Genomic DNA, 20722 nt, shown 5'->3' on the forward strand with positions numbered 1-20722 from the left:
AAATGGAACTGTGCATACAAAGGGCCTGAAGTTAAGCTTGGTACAGTTGAGAACCCAACAGAAGGCTGGAGTGGAATCAAAGAGAGGGAGCAAGTGAAAAAGAATGAAATTAGAGCGGTAAGCAGAGGCCAGATCACAGAAAGAAATCAGATTTTATTCCACCATAATAAGCCATTATATTGCTTAAAGCAGGGGTTTCAAAGAGTGATCCCTGGACAAGCAGCCTCAGCATTACCTGGGAACTTGTTAGAAATGCCAGTGCTTGCGCCCCACCAGGACCCACCAAATCAGAACCTCTGGGAGCAGGACCTAGCAATCAGTGTTTTAACAAGCCTGCCAGGTGATTCTGATGCACGCTAACATTCGAGAACCATTGGCTTCAAGTAAGAAAGTGCTGTAACCTAATTTTTTAATCACTTTGCTGTGGTGAAAATACAATATTTGGTGACAAAAGTAGAAGCCACAAAACTAAGTAGAAAGGTAGACCAGAATTTCCTGGTGAGAGATGATGACATCAGTGGAGATGAACCGAAGATTTATCACATGGCATGAATAAATTATTTTAGCACTCATTTTCCCAACCTGAATGATCTCCATGAATAAATAAATGAAAGAATGAATGGATAAATTAAGGAATAGAATAAATGTTTAAAGATGAAGTGGCTGAGGTACCAGGAGGCTATCTCACATCTTGGCAAGAGGCCCCATCAGCTACCTCCTCCCAATCCTTCCATCTGTGACCTTTGAACAGCTGCTCCCTACATTCAAGTTTCTGTCTTGGAAGATGAAAAAAGCCTCAGAGAGTTTCTGTAGGCAGCGAGTATAAGAATTCAAGGAGCAGAACTATACAGTCCTGGAGCTCTGATAAATAAAGCAGATCTAAAGACAGAGTTTTAAAGGAGAGGAAAGGAAGATCCATGGTTGGAGCTTAATTAAATTAAAAAGCTTCTGGACAGCAAAGGAAGTAATCAACAGAGTAAACAGGCAACCTACAGAATGGGAGAAAATATTCACATACTACACATCCAACAAAGGACTAATATCCATAATCTACAAAGAACTCGAACAAATCAGCAAGAGAAAAAAAAAACAACCCATCAAATGGTAGGCAGAAGACATGAACAGAATTTTTTCAAAAGAAGATAGGCAAATGGCCAACAAACAAGAAAAAATGTTCAACATCACACATCATCAGGGAAATGCACATTAAAACCACAATGCAATAAACCACCTTACCCCTGTCAGAATGGCCATTATTAAAAAGAAAAAAAAAAAAAACAGATGCTGGTGTGGATGCAGGGAAAAAGGTATGCTTATACACTATTGATGGGACTGCAAATTGGTACAACGTCTACGAAAAACAATATGAATATTCCTCAAAGAGCTAAAAGTGGACCTACCATTCAACCCAGCAAGCCCACTACTGGATATATATCCAAAGGAAAAGAAATTATTTTATCAAAAAGACACCTGCGCTCAAATGTTTATCACAGCATAATTCACAATCTCAAAGATATGGATCAATCTAACTGCCCATCAATTCACATGTAGATAAAGAAAATGTGGTGTGTGTATATAGTGGTGTGTGTATATATCTATACACACACACACACCATGGAGTACTACACAGCCATAAATAGGAATGAAATAATATCTTTGGCAGCAACTTGCATGGAACTGGAGACCATTATCCTAAGTGAGGTATCTCAGGAATGGAAAACCAAACACCACATGCTCTCACTAATAAGTGGGAGCTAAACGATGGGTACACATGGACACAAAGAGATATAAAGAACATTGAAAACTAAGAAGGGGGAAGGAAGGGAGGGGGGTGAGGGATAAAACCTTACCTATCAAGTACACTCTCCTGGTGGTGGGCATACTGAAAGCCCTGACTTCAGCATCATACAGTGTATCCGTGTAACAAAAACATTTGTACCCCCTTAATATTTTGAAATGAAATATTAATAGTATGGGCTAGCTCATACTCTCTGTTACCTGTCTTAATTCATCACCTCAAGCCAAGGCACCTAAAAGCTGAGTTACTTCAAGACAAGCCTGAGGGGAGCCCAATTTCAGAGATTAGGGAAAGCATCTTCTTCCCATTGTCACCTCCCCAAACATGTATAAAATAATGCTTGTCAGCATTTATCTGCAATTCTCGATAAAGGAATTCTGAAATCCCTTTAACTGTAAGAAACACATTCCTTTTCACAGTTAGAGGTAAGTAGCCTTGAATTGTGTTTTCTTAAAAGAAACAACATGTAGGTGTGAATACTTAGTTCAAGTGTCAGTGATATTAGCTGCTCTCCTTTTCTGATTTTGGAAGAAGAAATTAAAAGCAGAATGGTGGAGTCCAAAAGACAAAAGAGCGAGTTGGACAAGGAAAAGGGAAGAAAGGAGAAGACAGAGTCAAGAAAGGCAAACATGGCAAAACTGCTACCAACGGGCCCTGCGTCTTCATCAGCATGAGCGCAAATAAAGGCAGCAAGCAAAGGTACTTCAAATCCTATAAGTCAGCCAACAATCAAGCAAAAAATATGCTAATAGGTCTATTTGAATCAAGTTGGACAAGACACCTCTTTTTCCTAGAGCTGAATTCTCTGTTTTCTTTATATTACACTATGTCTGCAATGAACAGAACTAGGAAAAGACCATTCAGGCAATGAACAAAGAATCACCACAGGCTATGTCTACACAGATAGAGAGGAAAGGAAAGTCAAAGCAGTTAATTCACAAAAGAGAACTCCACCCTACTAATGGAAAAGAGAATGTTCTCATTACAGCAATATAGTTTGGTTATCTATTTTGATCACATTATAAAAGTCCCACTCCAATTTGCTTTGAAGACAGAGTTTAGTTTACAAATGAGAATATTTCATCAGTTATTATTTGATTTCAAAAAAGAAAGAGCATTCATAATTCCAGAGAATGATTTGAGTTTGATAACTGGTATTGTCATAAAAATATTAATAATAATAACAATAATAAACATAAGAGCAAACAGGTATGTTGTGCTTACCACATACAAGGAACTGTTCTAAGTATATTGACTAATTTAATTCAAACATCATACTTTGAAAGTATCAAATTCAGTGAGAGTGATTAAGTTTTATTTTAGAACGTGTGAGGAAAGATTAATTTGACATTCTTTATCTCCATTAGGATAAACCGTTTAAAATCACTAATGGCCTCAAACTAAAAGCCATCTCATGAGTTTAAATACTATGTTTTTTCTACACTGCACTCTTGAGGATTAGTATGACAAAGTTTCAAAGCAATTCCCTTTGAAATGACAATTAACATAATCATCGAAAACTTAAAATATATGACATTGTACTAGGTAGTGGGATTATTTTTCCATTAAGTTTTCTTCCCTTCTGTTTTATGGGAAAAAAAAATCACACTAAACCCTAATAGCCAAAAATGTGGTCTTTATCCTTGTGGCAATGCCTATTGGCCATAAATGCTAACTGATTCCTGATAGCATCTCAAGAAGTACCAGGATTTGAATTTTGACTCCTCAAAAGTTCTTAAAATCTTACAAAGATAAATCACTGTAGCATATAACAAATACAAACAAGGTAAATTTAAAATATACATTGTCTCTAATGTCAATGAATTTAAAAAGCTAGATCGCATAAGAAAGTAAATTTAGTCTTCTGTATTTTCCAATTACTTTCTGCCATAGCCAATTAAAGGTGAACCTTATACTCATTTGGAGTTTTCTGTTTACAAAATACTTTCATTGAAATTATCTCATTTAATCATGACATCTAATCCTTGATTTCATTATTATTGCCATCACCACATTTTACAAAAGAGATAAAGTTACTTATTAACAATTCCATGTGCTGGTGAGGCCTTGAATTCCTATCTTTTCACCTTAAGTCTTCTTACTTTATACCATATCACAACTACTTCAAGAAATAGGAGATAATAAAGAAAAATATGTAGCACGTTACTCTAGCTAAACCAATACTTCTCATTGAAATGTGTTAAGTTTGTAGCGATTTTGATTAAAATTAACTTAAGGATTCCAAAATCCCAGTCGAAGCCTCTCAATTGGTGCCAATAAACCTTACCACATTTTGGTAAGGCGAAATTATGAGACCTAACATTGGAATGAGAGGGTTAAAACAAAGGAGGGGAAAAAAAGGAAAAGCAATACCAAAAAGGAATTTCATTTAAAAGAATTAAACACACTAAGCCAAAGGAAATTACTCCAAGGGACCCCTGAGCCCCTACCTCTCCCACTATGAGAACATAGCCACTATGAAATAAGGTTGACCTGGGTAGCAGAAAACCACATGTTCAACATCTGCGTTTGAGTAATTACCTTTAATTTGCCCAAATAATAGCCAAAATCCATTTTTACTTACCCAATAACTTGATGCTCATAATACTGCAATGTCCTCTTGAGAGTTTGCTGTATCGTCTGAGGCTACAGAATAATAATAATAAAAAAATACATTATCAGCAAATCAGTGCCATTCCCATTCTGAACATTGTAGGCAGAGAGGTAAGCTTCTGATTTATCTCATGAGGGTTTTCATTTTACAATATTAACCCATTTTGCATCATGCCATGTATTTTCCCCACAGGAACTAATATGAGGCACTCAGCAATTACCCAGAATTTCTCAATTTCAAGTATGATAGTATTTCCTAGCCAAATTTTTTTTTTCAATTCTTTTATACCAGCTATTAGGTTCAATAAAATACTCATTGCCTGCCGACAATAAACCTAGGCCTTGTGGGTGGTGGGGAGGATACACTGCAGAAACATGGGTCATGGTTCTTCCTTTCCAGCTGTATAATCTCAAGGAGGTAATGGCCAACAGAAATGAAATGACATATCTTAATATTTTCTTTGATGTTTTAACAAGGCTTTCAGGATGATCTAGCAAACAACAATAAATTTAGTTAAAATAGTCACCTGTATAATAAGAGATATTTTTAAACTTAGATGACCTTTCTTTCTTGCCTATCGGTTCTATATCTGAGGGCACTAACAGGAAGGCTGGAGTAGGATGGCAAGCAGGCAGTCCAGGGTCCCACAGCCATCACTTCCACCAGAAGTCAGCCTGATTTTCTCAACGTCTCAAGAGATTTCAAGCAAGGGTCCTTTCTGGAGCCTCCTAGATGGGCCGCAAGCGCCTTGGACAAAAAAAAAAAAAAAAAAAAATGTGGTCTGCAGCAAATACCTAAGCAGCTCATGACTGAATTTCATAACCCTCTCTTCCTTGTGATGGTTCAAGACAAAATTTCTTAATCTCAGATGAAGAAATTATTCTTAGACCTATTTAGGCAGCAGAGCCTGAACTTGGAGTTGTAGGCTTAGAGAGCCACGAATAGGACACCAAGATCCTAGAATATAAATTTTATTAGGAAGTTATAAGAAGAACCAAATTCTCAGTAGCAAGAGAGCGAATTTTTTACATAATAAAAACCTGTAGACAATCAAGCACTAAAAAAGTAGTTAAACACTTATCAAAATATTTATCCATTAAAGCCAAGGACGAATTTTAGAGGAATGTAATGACTGCAACACAAACCCTTGAAGATGTGGGGCAGCCCCGTAGCTTGGTAATCTCGCAAGCTGCTGCTGATTAACTGCACAAACCTAGTACCTCTAAAAAGGTAATCTGCAGAAAAAGTCTAGCATGGTGCTAGTACCTACAAAGCAGTTAATAAATATCAATTTCCAATCCCTAATTCTTCAAAGTGCCTGTCTCAAAAATATATCATGTAAAGGAGACCCCAGAGGTCTATACCAAATGTCATTTCGGCCTACTCCATATTTACCTCTTTACAAAAAACATCCAGGATAGATGTAACAATCTGCCTACCTAACACTCTTAAACCTTTAACATCCTCCTTGGCAGGCAATGATTATCTTAAAGCTACAGGAAATTGATCTTAAATTACATCAGGGGCATACACTGAGATTTGGCCTACACTACCATGTAAGAGAACCCTTTCTCAGCACAGGCCTCAGGCGTACACTTCATGCTAGCCCAAGCAATTCACAAATTAATTTTAGGAGGAATCAGCCTTCCAGTGTTCAAAGAGATACAAGGCAACTTCTTTCAGCATCTGTTTTTTCTTTACATCAGGTTAAAAAGAGGAATGAGACCTCAAAGTGGCACAGATGTTTCTGCTCATCCAGATAAAATCAAAGCAGAGTAAACGGAATGCACCTAGGAAAGAAAAATCATTCCTGAAGCAAGAAGCAGTGGAGTGTTTGAGAAATCTAAAGAGAATGAAGCAGACCCAGCAGTTCTAATACATATAAAAAGTGTGCTTTAACAACCCAACCCATGGCCAATCGAAACCAAATCATTATCAGTCACTGGTTCAGTACCCCTGGGATCTGGGCCTCTTGCACTAGCTTGGCAGTTTCTGAGCTAAGATAACTTTCCTTTTGGCAACAGCCTCACAAAGCAGTGACTATCCACAGAGGGATTATCCTTCCAATAACCTCTGGTCACAAAACATGGAACAGAAAGCAGGAACTGGAGTGCACAGGGCCAGTTAAGACCAGAATGACCTCATTTGTACAAAAGGACATTTTTTTCTTGTACCAAGAATTTCCCAGTCATTAAAAAGCCCATGTTTGTGAAAGGAGTTAAGCCTTTTAAAGAGCTGACTTTTTTCTTGTATGAAGCAATTATTTCCACTCTCAGAAGGAGTTAAATTTATAGTTTCCAAATACATTAAAAGAAAATGTTCTCTGGGCACATCCAACAAAACTTCAAGTTAGTAAAGCATTTAGACACTTCTGTTGTTTGCCAAAGCCAGTGGGTATGTTCTAATGGCCTAAACCACAAGTGTAGGGACTGCCTGTAGAGTATCTCCTGATCTTCAGCAAGCCAGGGCTGACTTCAACACAGAATGTCATGTGGCCATGGATTCACTCCAGTCTTTGGAGTTCACCCGATGGCCTCAACCCATGGCCTTATAAGTGAGAGACATCTTCACATAAGCTCCACCTAGCTGACCTGAATAAAAAGCATGAAGTGAAGACTCACAAATGGGCCAAAGCCTTCCACTGGGTGACTTCTGCATTGAGGGTGGTAGGGTCCATCTCTTTGACAAACCTTTACTGAGTGCCCATGTCTGCCAGTGATGCAAGTCAGTGTAGGTCAGTGGGAAAAAGATGAGGGCTTTGAAGACACACAGATTTTCTATCTTCTTCTGTAAGAATACAGGTCCCTACTGTCCCCTACTGAAGAGTACCATCCAACCTTCTACAGGCAAGATCCCATTCCTCTTTGTGTATCCATCCTTTCCTTTAAGAAGGAGATTAAAAAGATGATTTAGAAAAGAGGCTTTAAGGTCACACTGAGTTCAAAATCAAGCTCCATGACTCACTACCTAGATGACCTTGGGCAATTTACTTAAGCTCTCTAAGATTCCTTATGTGAACTTTATTTTTATGGGAATGAATTGAAATAATTAAAGCAAAATCTCTGGTTCACAGTAGGTGCATAATAAATGATGGTTATGGCTATGGCAAGCTGAAAAACATGGTTCCTAAGCTCAAGAATCTTATAATCTAGTGGAGGAGCACAGGTTTGGGTTAGAAAACCCATTCTACAAATGTAGTGTTTCAACATCCTCATCACCTAAAAAAAAAATCAGTAAAGCTACCAATACTTCTAATGAGAAATTGATTCCAATTCCAATAGACAGAGGAAAAATTAGGAAGATGGCAGCTAAATTTATAAATATTCCAATGAAACATTAAGATCAGTCCAGATCTGACTGATCTTAAATGGTGACAAAAGCAGATCTTTAATGGTAACAAAAGCAGAATTCTCAAAATTAAGACTGAGGATAGATCTGAAGCCAGGCCTGCCGATGGGAAGGATATTGAAGCACCATAGCTAAGGTCTAGACCCCAAGCATTATGTTTCACAACTACTAAGAAATAACGCATGAACCTCCTTCCTCGGACACAAAGAAAAGTACAACAGCAGAGCTGTGTGGCCTAATAATTTTATAGCTCTATATCCTTGAGGATCCAAGAGACAAGAGTGGGAAAGGAGACAGAATTCACTGTTCCTATCATAAAAAGAAAATTAAAGAGGTCTGTGATTTTTCTCTGCTTTCCCCAAATTAAAATATAGATAGTGGCCTCCTATTGTCCCAACTCGACACAAAGAAGCAATGGATAGGGAGACATCTGTGTCCTGCACACTTATTTTATGGGGCTCAAAGAGAGGGTTCCCTAAAGCTCCCATCATGTGGCAACGAGAAGCCATCTTCATCTCTATTCTCATTAACAGCTTCACTGCTCTTGGCTAGCAGTGACTGACCCCCACAGACTAACCGTTATGCTCACGAAAGGTCGTGGGATCCAAACAGCCAGCCATGAAACAGTCCCAACAGAGCCAGAGAAATGATCCCTGAAGAGTGGGAGGAAGCAGTTCTCAGCAGCTGGCCCTGCAGGCTCAGACAGTCCTGCTGAGGCTCCCACACAGTCCCTGCCCTGGATATCCGTGCCAGATGGTGCGGGGATCAGGCAGGAGGCAGAGAGTCAAGATGTGTGTGTGCAGCATGAAACGCAGTTGTCATCGTACAAAATGCATGTGCATCTCCATTTCACAGAGATAAAGAGGCTGAGGCTCAGGGAGATTAAGTAAGTACCACAAGATCACACAGCCAGTTAAGTGAGTAAATCACTGCAAGCCACTGGCTTCAAAATGTGTCCTCTTCCCACTAGATGCCGTTGAGGGTCCCTCCCACCTTTCGCATTTCAAATAAGGATGATTCTATATCCCTATTTAATACACACAGCACTTCATCATACCAAAAAAAAATAAAAATAAAACCACACACAGTTTAAAAACAAACTTCTCACTTCTGCTTAGTGCATGTACCCGCAAGATACAGATTTAATGGAAAATAAGTCAGCCTTTTGAAAAAAATCCATAAACGGTCTTATCATTTTATTTATTTAAATATGAGAAAATTATCTATCAAGTCAGAAATTAAATGATATAGATATAAATTTAATTATTAATGCTCGAGGTCAGTGGTTTTCAACTCTGCCCATCAAAATCACCTGGGGATCTTCTTAAAAATTACCAATGCCTGAGTTCTACCCCCAGATTTTCCAACTAACTGGCCTGGGGGCACCCAGTTACTTCTAATGTGTAGTCATGGTTGAAACGTTTTATTTAAGGTATAAACATGATGAATAAGACCAATCCATTATAAACCTTATCTGAACAAGTCAGTATTAATGATATTTGAATCTCTATATTCAAATATCAAGAGAAGTAAGCTACAGAGAGATGTTCACTCATAACTGCTTAATTCAAACATAGTCCCATTTATTAACTGTCACTAATGGCTTATAATTAAATATGAATTTGGTAGATAAACAAAAAAACTATATTGGTTGAAACATAAATAGAGGCTTTTTAAAAAATTTCCAAGTAATTTACTCCCATGTAAATAAGTCAACATTCAGTTTTGTGCTGACATGCACATAAAAATACATCCAGTATGATTATTGTACTGTATGCCAGGCACTGCTTTAAGCCCATTACTTATATTAACTCCTTTGATTTGCACATCAATTTATGAAGTAGGTGTTTCTATTTTTCTCATTTTATGCATAAGAAAACTGAGACACAGAAAGTTTCAGTTGCCCTATGTCACACAGGTAAAAAGGGACAAAGCCAGAATTGAAACCCAGGTAATCAACTCCAGAATTGAAGCACATAACCTGCAACCTATGCTGCACACTTCTTTGATTAAGCACTTTAAAGTTCACATTTTTAATTCATATTATTGTAATTGATCCTTACACTAATCCAGTGAAATAGTCATAGTGGTGTTATTATCACTGAAAAAGTACCAAAGTTAAGAGAGATTAGGTAATCTGCTCAACATCACATGGCTAATACGTAAGGAAACCCTCTTTTACAAAAAGAGCATCTCTTCCCCCTAGGAAACTGTCTTCAGTTGAAAGCAGTTTTTTAATGTTAACATAAAATTAAAGAATCACATGTATTCAAAGTAACTGATTGCTTCTTGAGAGCACACAGCACTCTTTAAATCAAATCTGTATCAACACGGAAGGCCATAGGCAAAGTCGTGAAGTAAGTCTTTTCATAAAGGCATTTCCATCTTCCCTTCCTTAGCTTTCTCTCATCCTCTGACTCATCCCTTCCCAACCCTCTGGGCACCCAGTCTCTTTATGCTCCCTTCTTGCTTGGCCAAATCCCCACCACATAATCTCCCAAAACAGGTATCCAAAACTCATTTATTGCATATTACCTTTCTTTCCCACATCAAAGTTTCAAATCCCCTTAGTATCTTGTTCTCAAAATGGTGCTTAGGAGGAATCCCAACTCCATTCACCAAACAGTCCATCCTCAGTCCTTCCTAAGGTAGACGATGGTATGAATGAGCTTCTCTATAACATATAAGATGGTCAGACCTCTAACAGTTTAATTTTGATGAATAGGCTTGTCAGTGACAGAGAAACTGGCGGGGCAGGTGAGGAACCCTTCTCACCATCCTCCAAATCACAATGTGGAGATCACCACTTTCTCCACAACATGAGAGCATTTTGTTTATTAGTACACCCTATACCAAATTCCATAATTTAAAGTAATCAGAATTAGAATGTTAGGTACCCTATCTTTAGAGCTAGGCCTATAGACACCAATGAATCAAATTATATGACTGACTTTATTAATAAAACTAATCAAAATAATAAGTCACTTCAAATAACCAGTCTACTTCTGACAGGGAGGTAATTACAGTAATCATCAATCTTGCTAAATATCCAGACATAATATTCATTTTCCCAGCCTCTGACTAAACTTATTACATATTAAAAAAAAAAAAAAAGACTAAAGAGTAAATATAGAACTTTGAGTCAGGACCTCTATATTTCAAGCCCAGCTGTGCTACTGAGCTTTTTATAAAATTAGCCCAAATCTCTTCACCTGGGAGTAAGAAACCTTGGGGAAAAAAAAAATGCCTCCATTTTCCCATCTGAAAAATACATGTAAGAAGTTCATAGTTCTCAGGGTCATTTTCAAGTGCAGCATTGCAAAGTTAAGGCCTTGTAAATACAGAGTCAGAACCTACTGGAGATTAAACAACCTTCTCTGGGTAGTCGTAACTTCACATTTTAGAAGGGTAACAACCTCTCAGGAAAGTTGGAATACCATTTCAAGTGATCTACGCCACTAATGTGTTAAACAAAACTGGTAATTTGCTAAACAAAATGCAAAAGTGCTAAGTGTGCTAAAAGAAAAAAATAAAAAGCTAGAAATGCACTATAATACATGAACTACAATAAAATCTTAAGCTCCCCCACAGCTGACTGAATGGACCCCCTGTTGGCCAAGGGGATGCCCTGAAGCTGAGATACTGGCCATGAGAAGGGAGGTCAGACAAGCCTCATCATGCCCCCCTCCCTTCTTGTAGATATGATTTGTAGCCCATTAACAGGCCTAAGGCTATGCAACACAAACCTGCAGGTCCAATTTACATAACAAATCACTTGAGTCTGGGTATTCTACCAGTAGCTTGTCTCTAATTAACTCTAATTCCTTATCTTAACTTAAAGCATTCCAAGCTTTTAGATAAAGCTTCATTTCTTTAACCAATTACAAATCAAAGAGTCTTTAAACCCACCTATAACCTACAAGCCCCCACTTTGAGGTGTTCCAAATTTTGGGGCCAAATCCATGTATGCTTTCCATGTATTGATTTACAACTTTACGTGTAATTCCTGTCTCCCTGAAATGTATAAATCCAAACTGTAACCCAACCAGACTGAGTCCATTTTCTCAAGACTTCTTGGGTGTAGCTCCTGGCTATGGTCCTCAAATTTGGCTCGGAATAAACATCTTTAAGTTATTTAACAGAGTTTGGCTTCTCTTCCATTAACAAATATAGAGTTTTTTACTATTACAAAAAAACTGGTTGAACATCTGCACGATTTCATCCACTATCTACATTATTCTTATGAACACAGTATGCATTTGAGTGACCTCATGAGAACTCAGGGTGAAGGCTGACATTATGCTAATTGAGCCATAAGGGGATTCAGACTGATAACCTTTATCTTATTAGGAATATGCTCTAATTAGCAAAGCACAGTAGTTATCATCATTATAATTATTGGTTGTAACTGAATATACTTAACATATAATCAATATGATAACTAAATCTTCCTGTACAAAGTATTTGTTCGCTTTTCAAGTATTTTCCCCTTTCTTACTTCACTGTAATGTCTTTCCAAAACAGCCATTGAATTTCAGTTTGATACAAGACCTAATTCTATCAATACTAATTTAAGCTGAAAACATACACTCCTTGAAATGAAACAGATCCAAAGGATTCTTGTGTACTCCTTCTCCTACGGTCAGACAAGTCATCCAAGAATTTCTGATGTTTTCAAAGGACTCCAGAAAATAATAACACCATGTTCAGTTTGCATAACACTTCACAGTTTACAAATCACTTCTCTTTTCATTCCATTAGATATTCACAACATCATGAGTTTCAGATTTAATTATCCACATTTTCCACATGAGAAAACTGAGAATCAGAGAGGCTGAAGTGTTTTGCCTCAGCTACACAGCTGCAGAAGAGCACCAACAAGACAAGGAATTAGGTCTCCTACCTTCTTTCTCTCACAAGCTGCTGCCTCCATAAGTAACTTAATTCATCTTCATGACCATCAGGACATGCTTCCATGTATCTAACTGAAATTCCTCATTTCCTTTTTTTTGTCTTTAATGGATATGAAAATGATGTTGTCAAATCATTTTCCCAAATCTGTAAATCGTGTTATTGTTATTTAAACAGTTCTGGTATGATCATTAACTTCTTAGGGAGATTTTAGGAGATACACGCTTCACTAGTCACCATCTTGGCCCACGTGGCTCAGTCTGAAAAAAATACTGTGAGACAAGATGGCACCACTTCTAGACATTTTCTCAGGAAAATGGGTGATGCTGTATCAAAAGCCTTTGGGGGGGCATGGCTCCAGTCCTGAAGCCCTAAACCAAACAGAACCTCACAGATAGTACGGGGCTGACTCGGTCTACAAAGTGTAAACAGGGCAGGCTTTCTGGGTGGAACACTGTAATAGCAACCAGCAATGTGCTGATTGTCGCACACTGGGCCCAACATGCTACATGCATCAAATCATTTGATCCTCATAATAATCCTGTAAGAGAATTACAAGTATTACCCCAAATTTATAAATGTGAAAAACAAATCCAGAGAAGTTAAAAAAAAAACTTGCCCAAAGGCACGTAGGTAGTCTGTGTCTGAGAATGTAATCTAGGTCTGGCTGCCTCCAAAAACTCCAACCTTTCAACCTGCTCCTCTCAACTAAAATACATTGTTCTATCTTTACCAATAGCAGAGAGGATTACAGTAGAAAGGGATTAACTCCTGGCTAGACTGTGTGATTTTGGATACAGCATTTGTTTTTTGGAAACTCAATGTTTTTTTTTTTAATAGGGAAATTTTCTGAATAACTATTTCTCAGGGTTGTCGAAAGGTCAAAATGAAATAAAACTATAAAATATTATATAATAAACGTTATATGATGTGATTCTATGCATAAATCTCTTGATGATGATGTAGTCAAAAAATTGTTAAATTGAACTAAACTGACCATGTCTAACATCTAGGACTGTTGCCAGGCATGCCTCACAGCCCAAAGTTGCCAATTAGTAAATGCTGCAAAGCTAATTAGTGCCTTTTCAACTCATGGGTACCCTACTGGATAGCAATGGACCTTGTGTAAGGAAATAATTCCTAGCCTTTTAAAACATCTTTGTAGCCTCCAATTGAGCATTTCCAAAGAATTCTCTACTGTTTCCAGCATTTGGAAGATACAGTGAGGTGTTCCCGAACAAGAGCCTGGGAATAAAGGAAGTAATATTTCTGCCTGACAGTCAAATGATAACATTAACACATAAAACAAAGAGATATGTTGTCAACCCCAACTGCACCAACTGAAACAATAAATTGTAAAGGGATGACAGAGAATTACCTCCAATCATTTGCCAGGGTTTAGCACCAGGCAAAGCAGGCCATCGAACAACAGAAGCAACGTATCTCAAGGTGACTCACACAAGGGAGGACATGGGAGAAATGGTGAAGTTAGGGAGGGCAACCCATAAGAAAAAAAAGTGGAGGGGGCCAGTTTATGAAGCATTACATTTAATACTATTAAGGGGCACACAGGCCCTCTGTCACATTGGGAAAGATTACTCCTAAAGTAAGGCAAATTCTTCAACCATCTTAGCCAAAAAGGGAGTCTGAAGAATGGACTTGGAGCATCGGGTCTCAGTGGCAAGGCTTCCCCTACAACCTACAACTGGAAAACTCCTAACTGGATTAAATAATTTAGCATGACATTCCTTTTCCTTTGACTCTAAGCGGATTAAAGCAAATTTCTGATTATGACTTGGCTGTGGCCTGAACAGGTAAGAAATGTGCTGACCATTAACACTTTGAGTAATGAGACTGTTTTCACAGTTATTACTCATTGTAAATAAGTTGACTGTCATTCAGATGCCTACCAAAGCATCACAGGAATGTGTTTAACCAGTCAGTGGCTGAGTCTGACTATTACAGGACACTGACAAGAGCAAGTCCTTGGAGTCTGAAAGTCTCAGATGCTGAAACATGCAGAAATCCTCAAAATACTACCCAGGGTGGGTCCTGCCTAGCTTCATAGCTTCCACCTCTCTTGGAACAAGAATTCAATAAGGGTCTGAATATAATCGGATCTAGTGTTGACTATAAACTGATGATCCAGATGGATAAAAGGCGTGCTTACTATGCAGACTTTTGGCAGATGATGACTGTCACATCATCAGTGTCTATGATGCACTGGATTCCTAAGTTAGAGATACAGAACAATCACACTTTTTCTGGCGGGGATAAAAAAACATGCAGGCAGAACACTAATACCGTATGACATAAAAAGTCATACTTTTTCGTAGTTTAACTCAAAACTATCTGAGCACAGATAACTACTATATTGCTTCCTCATTCCACCTAATAAATTCTTTAATTATGCAAGATATGCAGATGTATGGGTATGCACGATTATATATTAATACAATGTATGCAGAGAAATAGGCACCTTTAATCATGTAACTTAATAGTTATGATAATCATGACCTCCTTTATATTCAGAAATCAAATTTAAGGGCATGTCATTGCTCTTCTCGGACTCTGCAGCCTAAGCTAAGCTGTTGGCAGTGATGATGGCTTTTGTCGATCTACTCATAGCTGCCTCAGCCACGGAAGCCTGGAGCACACAAACTTGACAGTGGACAGGCAAACTAGGTCAGCCTGGAGGCAGAACCCTGATGAAGAAAGAGCCCTTTACCATTTCCAACACAGCTCTATGTTGTGTGGACTCATCACACAGTCCAGAACTAAACAACTAGTAAAAGGAGTATGGTTCAAGAAAACCAACAGGAAATTGCTACCAGCCACTCCTTAGCAAGTCATAAAGTAGGAGACACATGAGAGGCAAAATAGGGAGCCTACACTGAACAATACTGTATATTGCATACTGAGGGTGGAACTATTCATGGCCACGTTGAGAAACATGGTATCATGGTAGAAAGAGCTTAGGTTCTGAAATAGGAGAACCAGGCACTAAAATGTAGGTGGTTGCCAGTTTCCTGACTTTGGGCAAGTTACTATTCCTTTCTGAGCTTCAGTTTCCTCACCCTTACGTTGGGCCTAATAATAATCCTTGCTCTGCCTACCTTGTACATTTTCTGAATGAATCGGAGTGGGATAATGTATTTTAAAAATATGCTTTGTAAATTCTAAACTGATGTTACTTATTGCTAATGGCTTTTCTGTATGGTGAGTATCCATTCAGCATATCATTCCCTTATAGTCCTGAAGTGGGGAAAATTAAAAAGAAAAAAAAAACATAATGTCACTAATGCCTTGTGGTTTTAGGTGTTTTAAAACAATATAGTTGGTGAAAGCCCTGGCATTTCAAAATTCTCTTCAAATTTGCTTACACTAAAAACTAATCAAAATAAACTGTTTACCACAAAATGGCCATCATAGCATGAATTGCTTAGAGGACTTCCAGCAAAAGACATCAAACTTGCTCACATGAGAACCAAATTTTTAATTATGTAGTATTTCTGGCCATTTGTTTGTCTCATTACCTACTGGTAAATTAGTAACTAGGAAAATGAGAGGGTGAAAGGATGTAAGAGAGGGACATTGGGAACAGTTGCCTACAGATAGAGGGATGTTGCTGGCATGATATAATTTTTTTCAAACTCTTTCTAGAATACTGCATCAGTTTTAAATATCTCACTCTACCATTCTGCTTTACAAGTAGTCAAAAATTGACCTGCACAAGTCATATAAATAAGCATGTACACACATTCATACCAAAAAAATGGGGAATTTTAATGATATGGTACTTAGAAATAAGGTACTGATTGGATATTATTCTCTATTTTCCAGTTTCTAAAAACATTTTAATTTCCTTGCATGCATAAGGGCTATTAACTGGAATTTCCAAGGCAAACCCAGTACAAGGGCACCCATAATTAGCACAACACATATTAATCCATAAATTATTCATATAAGTAGCAAAAGCTCTAGAATCTCTATGCATTACAAAACCTAAGGGCAACATCGGACCCATTTGGTCCCATGAGCCTTATGTAAAATGAACTGTAAAGTAGCAGTAATAGTTCTTTAAAATAAGAGAAAATAGTTTGTGATTCAAAATTTAAAAGTATAATGCCTCAACATCATTATTTTGTTTTTTACTTCCCAATGTAACTATGCTATTCCTATAGACCAACAACATTAAATAATTTACTGTAGCTACAAAGATCTCCAGATGGCTAACTGAGAAGCTCCCAGAAGCATCATGACTACACAGTCATCACTACATGGCAGAGCCTTGTGGGGCCAGACTCCAGATTTGATTTTAGGAGCAAGAGGAGAGCTTCTCCATCCCACCCCTCCTCCAATGTCCCTCAATGTTTCCACCCCTACATAGGTGCTTAAAATCAAGAAAGCTGTTTTTCAATTAATAATTTAACATGATAAGGTATTTAAAATGCATACATTATAATTTATCTGATAGGAGAGGCACATGGCAGAGTTTTGTGGCATAAGGTTTTGATATAGGAATCGAAAGAGAAAAAGACAAAGTGAATAAGGATTACCAAAAACAAATGTCCCTACTTTAGAATTTTTTTCTCAACCTTAACCTATAATGTATCGGAGGTTAAATTAGTATAAAATACCAAAGCAAAAACTTTAATAGACTTGACTTTGGTATGCCTTTGTTTTCATATCTATTAGTCACTCTTGAAGAGCAAGCCAATAATAAATTCTGTTATTTTAAGTTTTTAAGATGTTTTCAGGTAGGTATATCTTGATTTGATTTGTAAGTCACAGAAAGTAGCTGAATACCTAATCTAATGGCCAAGATTTGTGGGTCTGATTTTATTTTCAGATTCTTATTGGTAGATCCCTATTTTAGTTATACAATGGTAATATTTTTGTTGACTTGTATTTGAAAGTGACTTACTAGTATGTATTCTTTGAAAAATTATTATGTTTCTTGGGGAAACTTGTAGTAAAATGCTTTTTCCAATTACATACCCAATGGAATTGTTCATTTCTACTATTACAATCACCATTAATACCATTGATTAAGGTGATATATTCCATCTATATTATCAAAATAATTGGATATCTGTGTTAAGCAGGCGTTTGAGACCTGGATCATCTGGATTTTTCTAAATAGTCAAGAAAGCTAGTGGAAAAGTACATTTACAACTTAATTTAATATTTGATTCCCTCTGTTTTCCCCCACGCTCATCCAAAAATGCAACTGAACAAGAAGACAAAGTGCCTAAGTGCTTAGAGAATCCTAGCAGGCAGGAGCCTCATCTACCACAATTCACACAGCCACCTTGCAATAAGCTGCAGACGATGGCCATCCGATCTCCTTCGGCAAGAAAGTTAGGTTTGTGAGTTACGAGTACACTTTCAGAGAAAGAATTTAATTCAGAACAAAAGGAAAGACCGGTTTTCTCTGAAATGTGTTTATAATGGCAATACGTTAACAGAGGACAAAAAAGAGAGACTTTATAGCTTGCAAACACTGTCAGGTTCACAAAGCGTTTATTGATCTTTGTTATCAGGTGGAAACAATAAATGGCTCTTCTCAGCATCCACACTAGAACTCCCTCATATCTGTCTGAAGCTTCAAATGGAATTATTATCGTATGTAGCTAAGATTTACTTTTTCCTTCAGTCTCTGTTCCATTACAACACAATCATCTCATCATTATCATCCCCTACAATAAATGCCTTTGGAGGCAGATTCTTTTGTTAAGGAAGTAAAAGGCATTTTCATTAGTTGTGGCAAATTTTTTAAAAAGACACAATAAGGGTAATTATGCTTATTCCACATTTCTATTTAAATGGTATTATTTAATTCAGAATCCAATGACAGAGTCATTTCTCTTCTGCCACATATGATCAATAGTACACAGGTAGATAAATACATAGATACACAAATATCATAGATATAGATAGATATTTCAAAAATGCTATTAAAATAAATTTGGGTTTATATGTGTAAATACTATGATAACACAATTTGTAAGAATCTCTGCATCCTTTCTTTTCTGGAAGATAAACAAATTCCTTAAGTTAAAAAACAATTATTTGGTAAGTCAACATTTAAAAATTAAGACATCACTCATGCACAAATTAAACCAATAACACTGGGAAACATGAAACTGGAAGAAGGCTAACAGACTCAGAGTGACCAGGCACTGAGAGAATTTGGTCAATAGGCGTTTGAATAAGATATTTTGCTTTCTTTTGTTAAGGTCTACAGAAACCTTCTGAATTAAATGACAAGAAAGAGGTTGGAAGAACGATAAAATCTTTCTTAAATTTCATTCCCGAAATGTTTGCAACAGAATCACAAGAAAAAATCGGGGAGGGAAATTTTATGTATGTTTCCCAAATACCCAAATAACTGAGACATCTCAAATTCCTGGCACAGAAAGGGCCAACTACCAATATCTACTTCATGAAATAATACTGAATTTCTTAAAAATGTAGTTAGATCACATGGGAAGAACTTATTCTTTCCTCTTAGTATATAATATAAGTTGAATGGTATAGCAGATCATGAACAGTCAAGGAAAATACAACAATTTTTTTTTTTTAATTTAGCAGATTACTAGAGCCATTTTTTGCTCCATAGATCTTGTGTTCTGGCTCATGACATAGTAAAATTAAGCATGCATAGTAGGCATATAACAAATACATGACAAAGGAATAAAAATAATAGGGTATAATTATTTATATTTGTCTACTCTCTGTTTTTCTACTTTGTTTTTGTTGTTAATTTTATTTTTCTAAAGTGCATTTGTATTTATTACCTTACTTGGTTCTTAGAACATTTGTGTGGTATACTTAGAATAAGTATCCTTATATTCACTCTAAATTTTTTCATTTAACAAATATTGATTTACCAATTATAATGTGCCAGGCACATAGCAGACATGAAATTTGGCAATATATATAAAACAGAGAAAAATCCTTCCTTGATGAAATTGAGCAAAATTCACCCAGAAAAGGAAAGGGAGAGGCCAAGAGGCTACATTTGATTCTGTATGTCCTGTTTGGTCTTATTTTACCTTCCACACCACCTTTAAACTGCATAAAATATAATATATTCAATATAACAACAAAATAAAGTCCTATTCACTTGGGTCCTAACACTTTGAGAGTTCCTTCCATTAGTGACCTTTCCTCCAGTATCAAAAAAGTGTCGCAAAGAGCTCTAACACTGAACAAAGTCATATCAGACACAGAGAGGATGAGATCAGGGGTGTATGTGAGTGTGTGTGTGTGTGTGTGTGTGTGTGTCTGCATGACTTGCATATATATAAACTTATATAACTTTTATAACAGAGAACAAGCTAATATAAACACAAATCGAAAACTGTTCGTACCACATGGTGTTTAATTTATAAACTCTTATCTTTAGAAGAATAAAAGAAAATCTGAAGTCTACAACCATTGATAAGATAATGCAAAACTTATTTAAGCAGTGGATTATACAAATGAAAAAATGGACACTTCATGATTTGAGTATAAAACTACTGAAGGATGAATGAGTGACATTTCAGACCTGATTTGACACCCCATGGTCAGTGCCACCACCATTGTTAAGGTGCACCTAGAGAACTATGAAGAGCATGGCAATTTAAATTTGATAGTTGCTAGATATACAAAATTAGCCAATGACTGACTTATAACGATAAAATCTAGAAAAGAATGTAATAAATTAGGTGTGAATAAAGCCAAAATCTGACAGTAGCCTTTGCACTACCTATACTCCTACTATGTCATATTGCATTCCCCTTGGGTATAAAGAAAGAAGTGTCCTCATTCTTAGAAAAGGAATCAGAGAATGCCTCTAGAGTGACCCTATTCTTTCCCAAGTCCTATCTGTCTCATCTATCTCCAGCTTTTTTTTACTTCTCTGTTAACTTCAAACATGAATCTCCATCTCTTTAACAAACTGATTTGGCCTCATGGGCACTGTTAACTCTCTCTCTCTTTCTCTCTCTCTCTCTCTCTCTCTATCTATCTATCTCTTTCTTTCTCTATTTTTATTGTCA

General features: G+C 37.0%; 1 protein-coding gene across 2 annotated transcripts in view; it reads right to left on the reverse strand.

Annotated features, from left to right (window-relative positions):
• Positions 1-20722, reverse strand: part of GUCY1A2 (guanylate cyclase 1, soluble, alpha 2) — a 356160-nt gene that overhangs the window by 322452 nt on the left and 12986 nt on the right. For both annotated transcript variants that reach the window (XM_012659179.1, XM_012659180.1), the window contains exon 2: positions 4383-4444. In XM_012659179.1, the coding sequence (XP_012514633.1) occupies positions 4383-4444 (62 nt within the window). The remainder of the gene's footprint in view (positions 1-4382; positions 4445-20722) is intronic.

Source organism: Propithecus coquereli, unplaced genomic scaffold (genome assembly GCF_000956105.1).
Source record: "Propithecus coquereli isolate 6110/MARCELLA unplaced genomic scaffold, Pcoq_1.0 Scaffold6, whole genome shotgun sequence".
Classification (NCBI taxonomy): domain Eukaryota; kingdom Metazoa; phylum Chordata; class Mammalia; order Primates; family Indriidae; genus Propithecus; species Propithecus coquereli.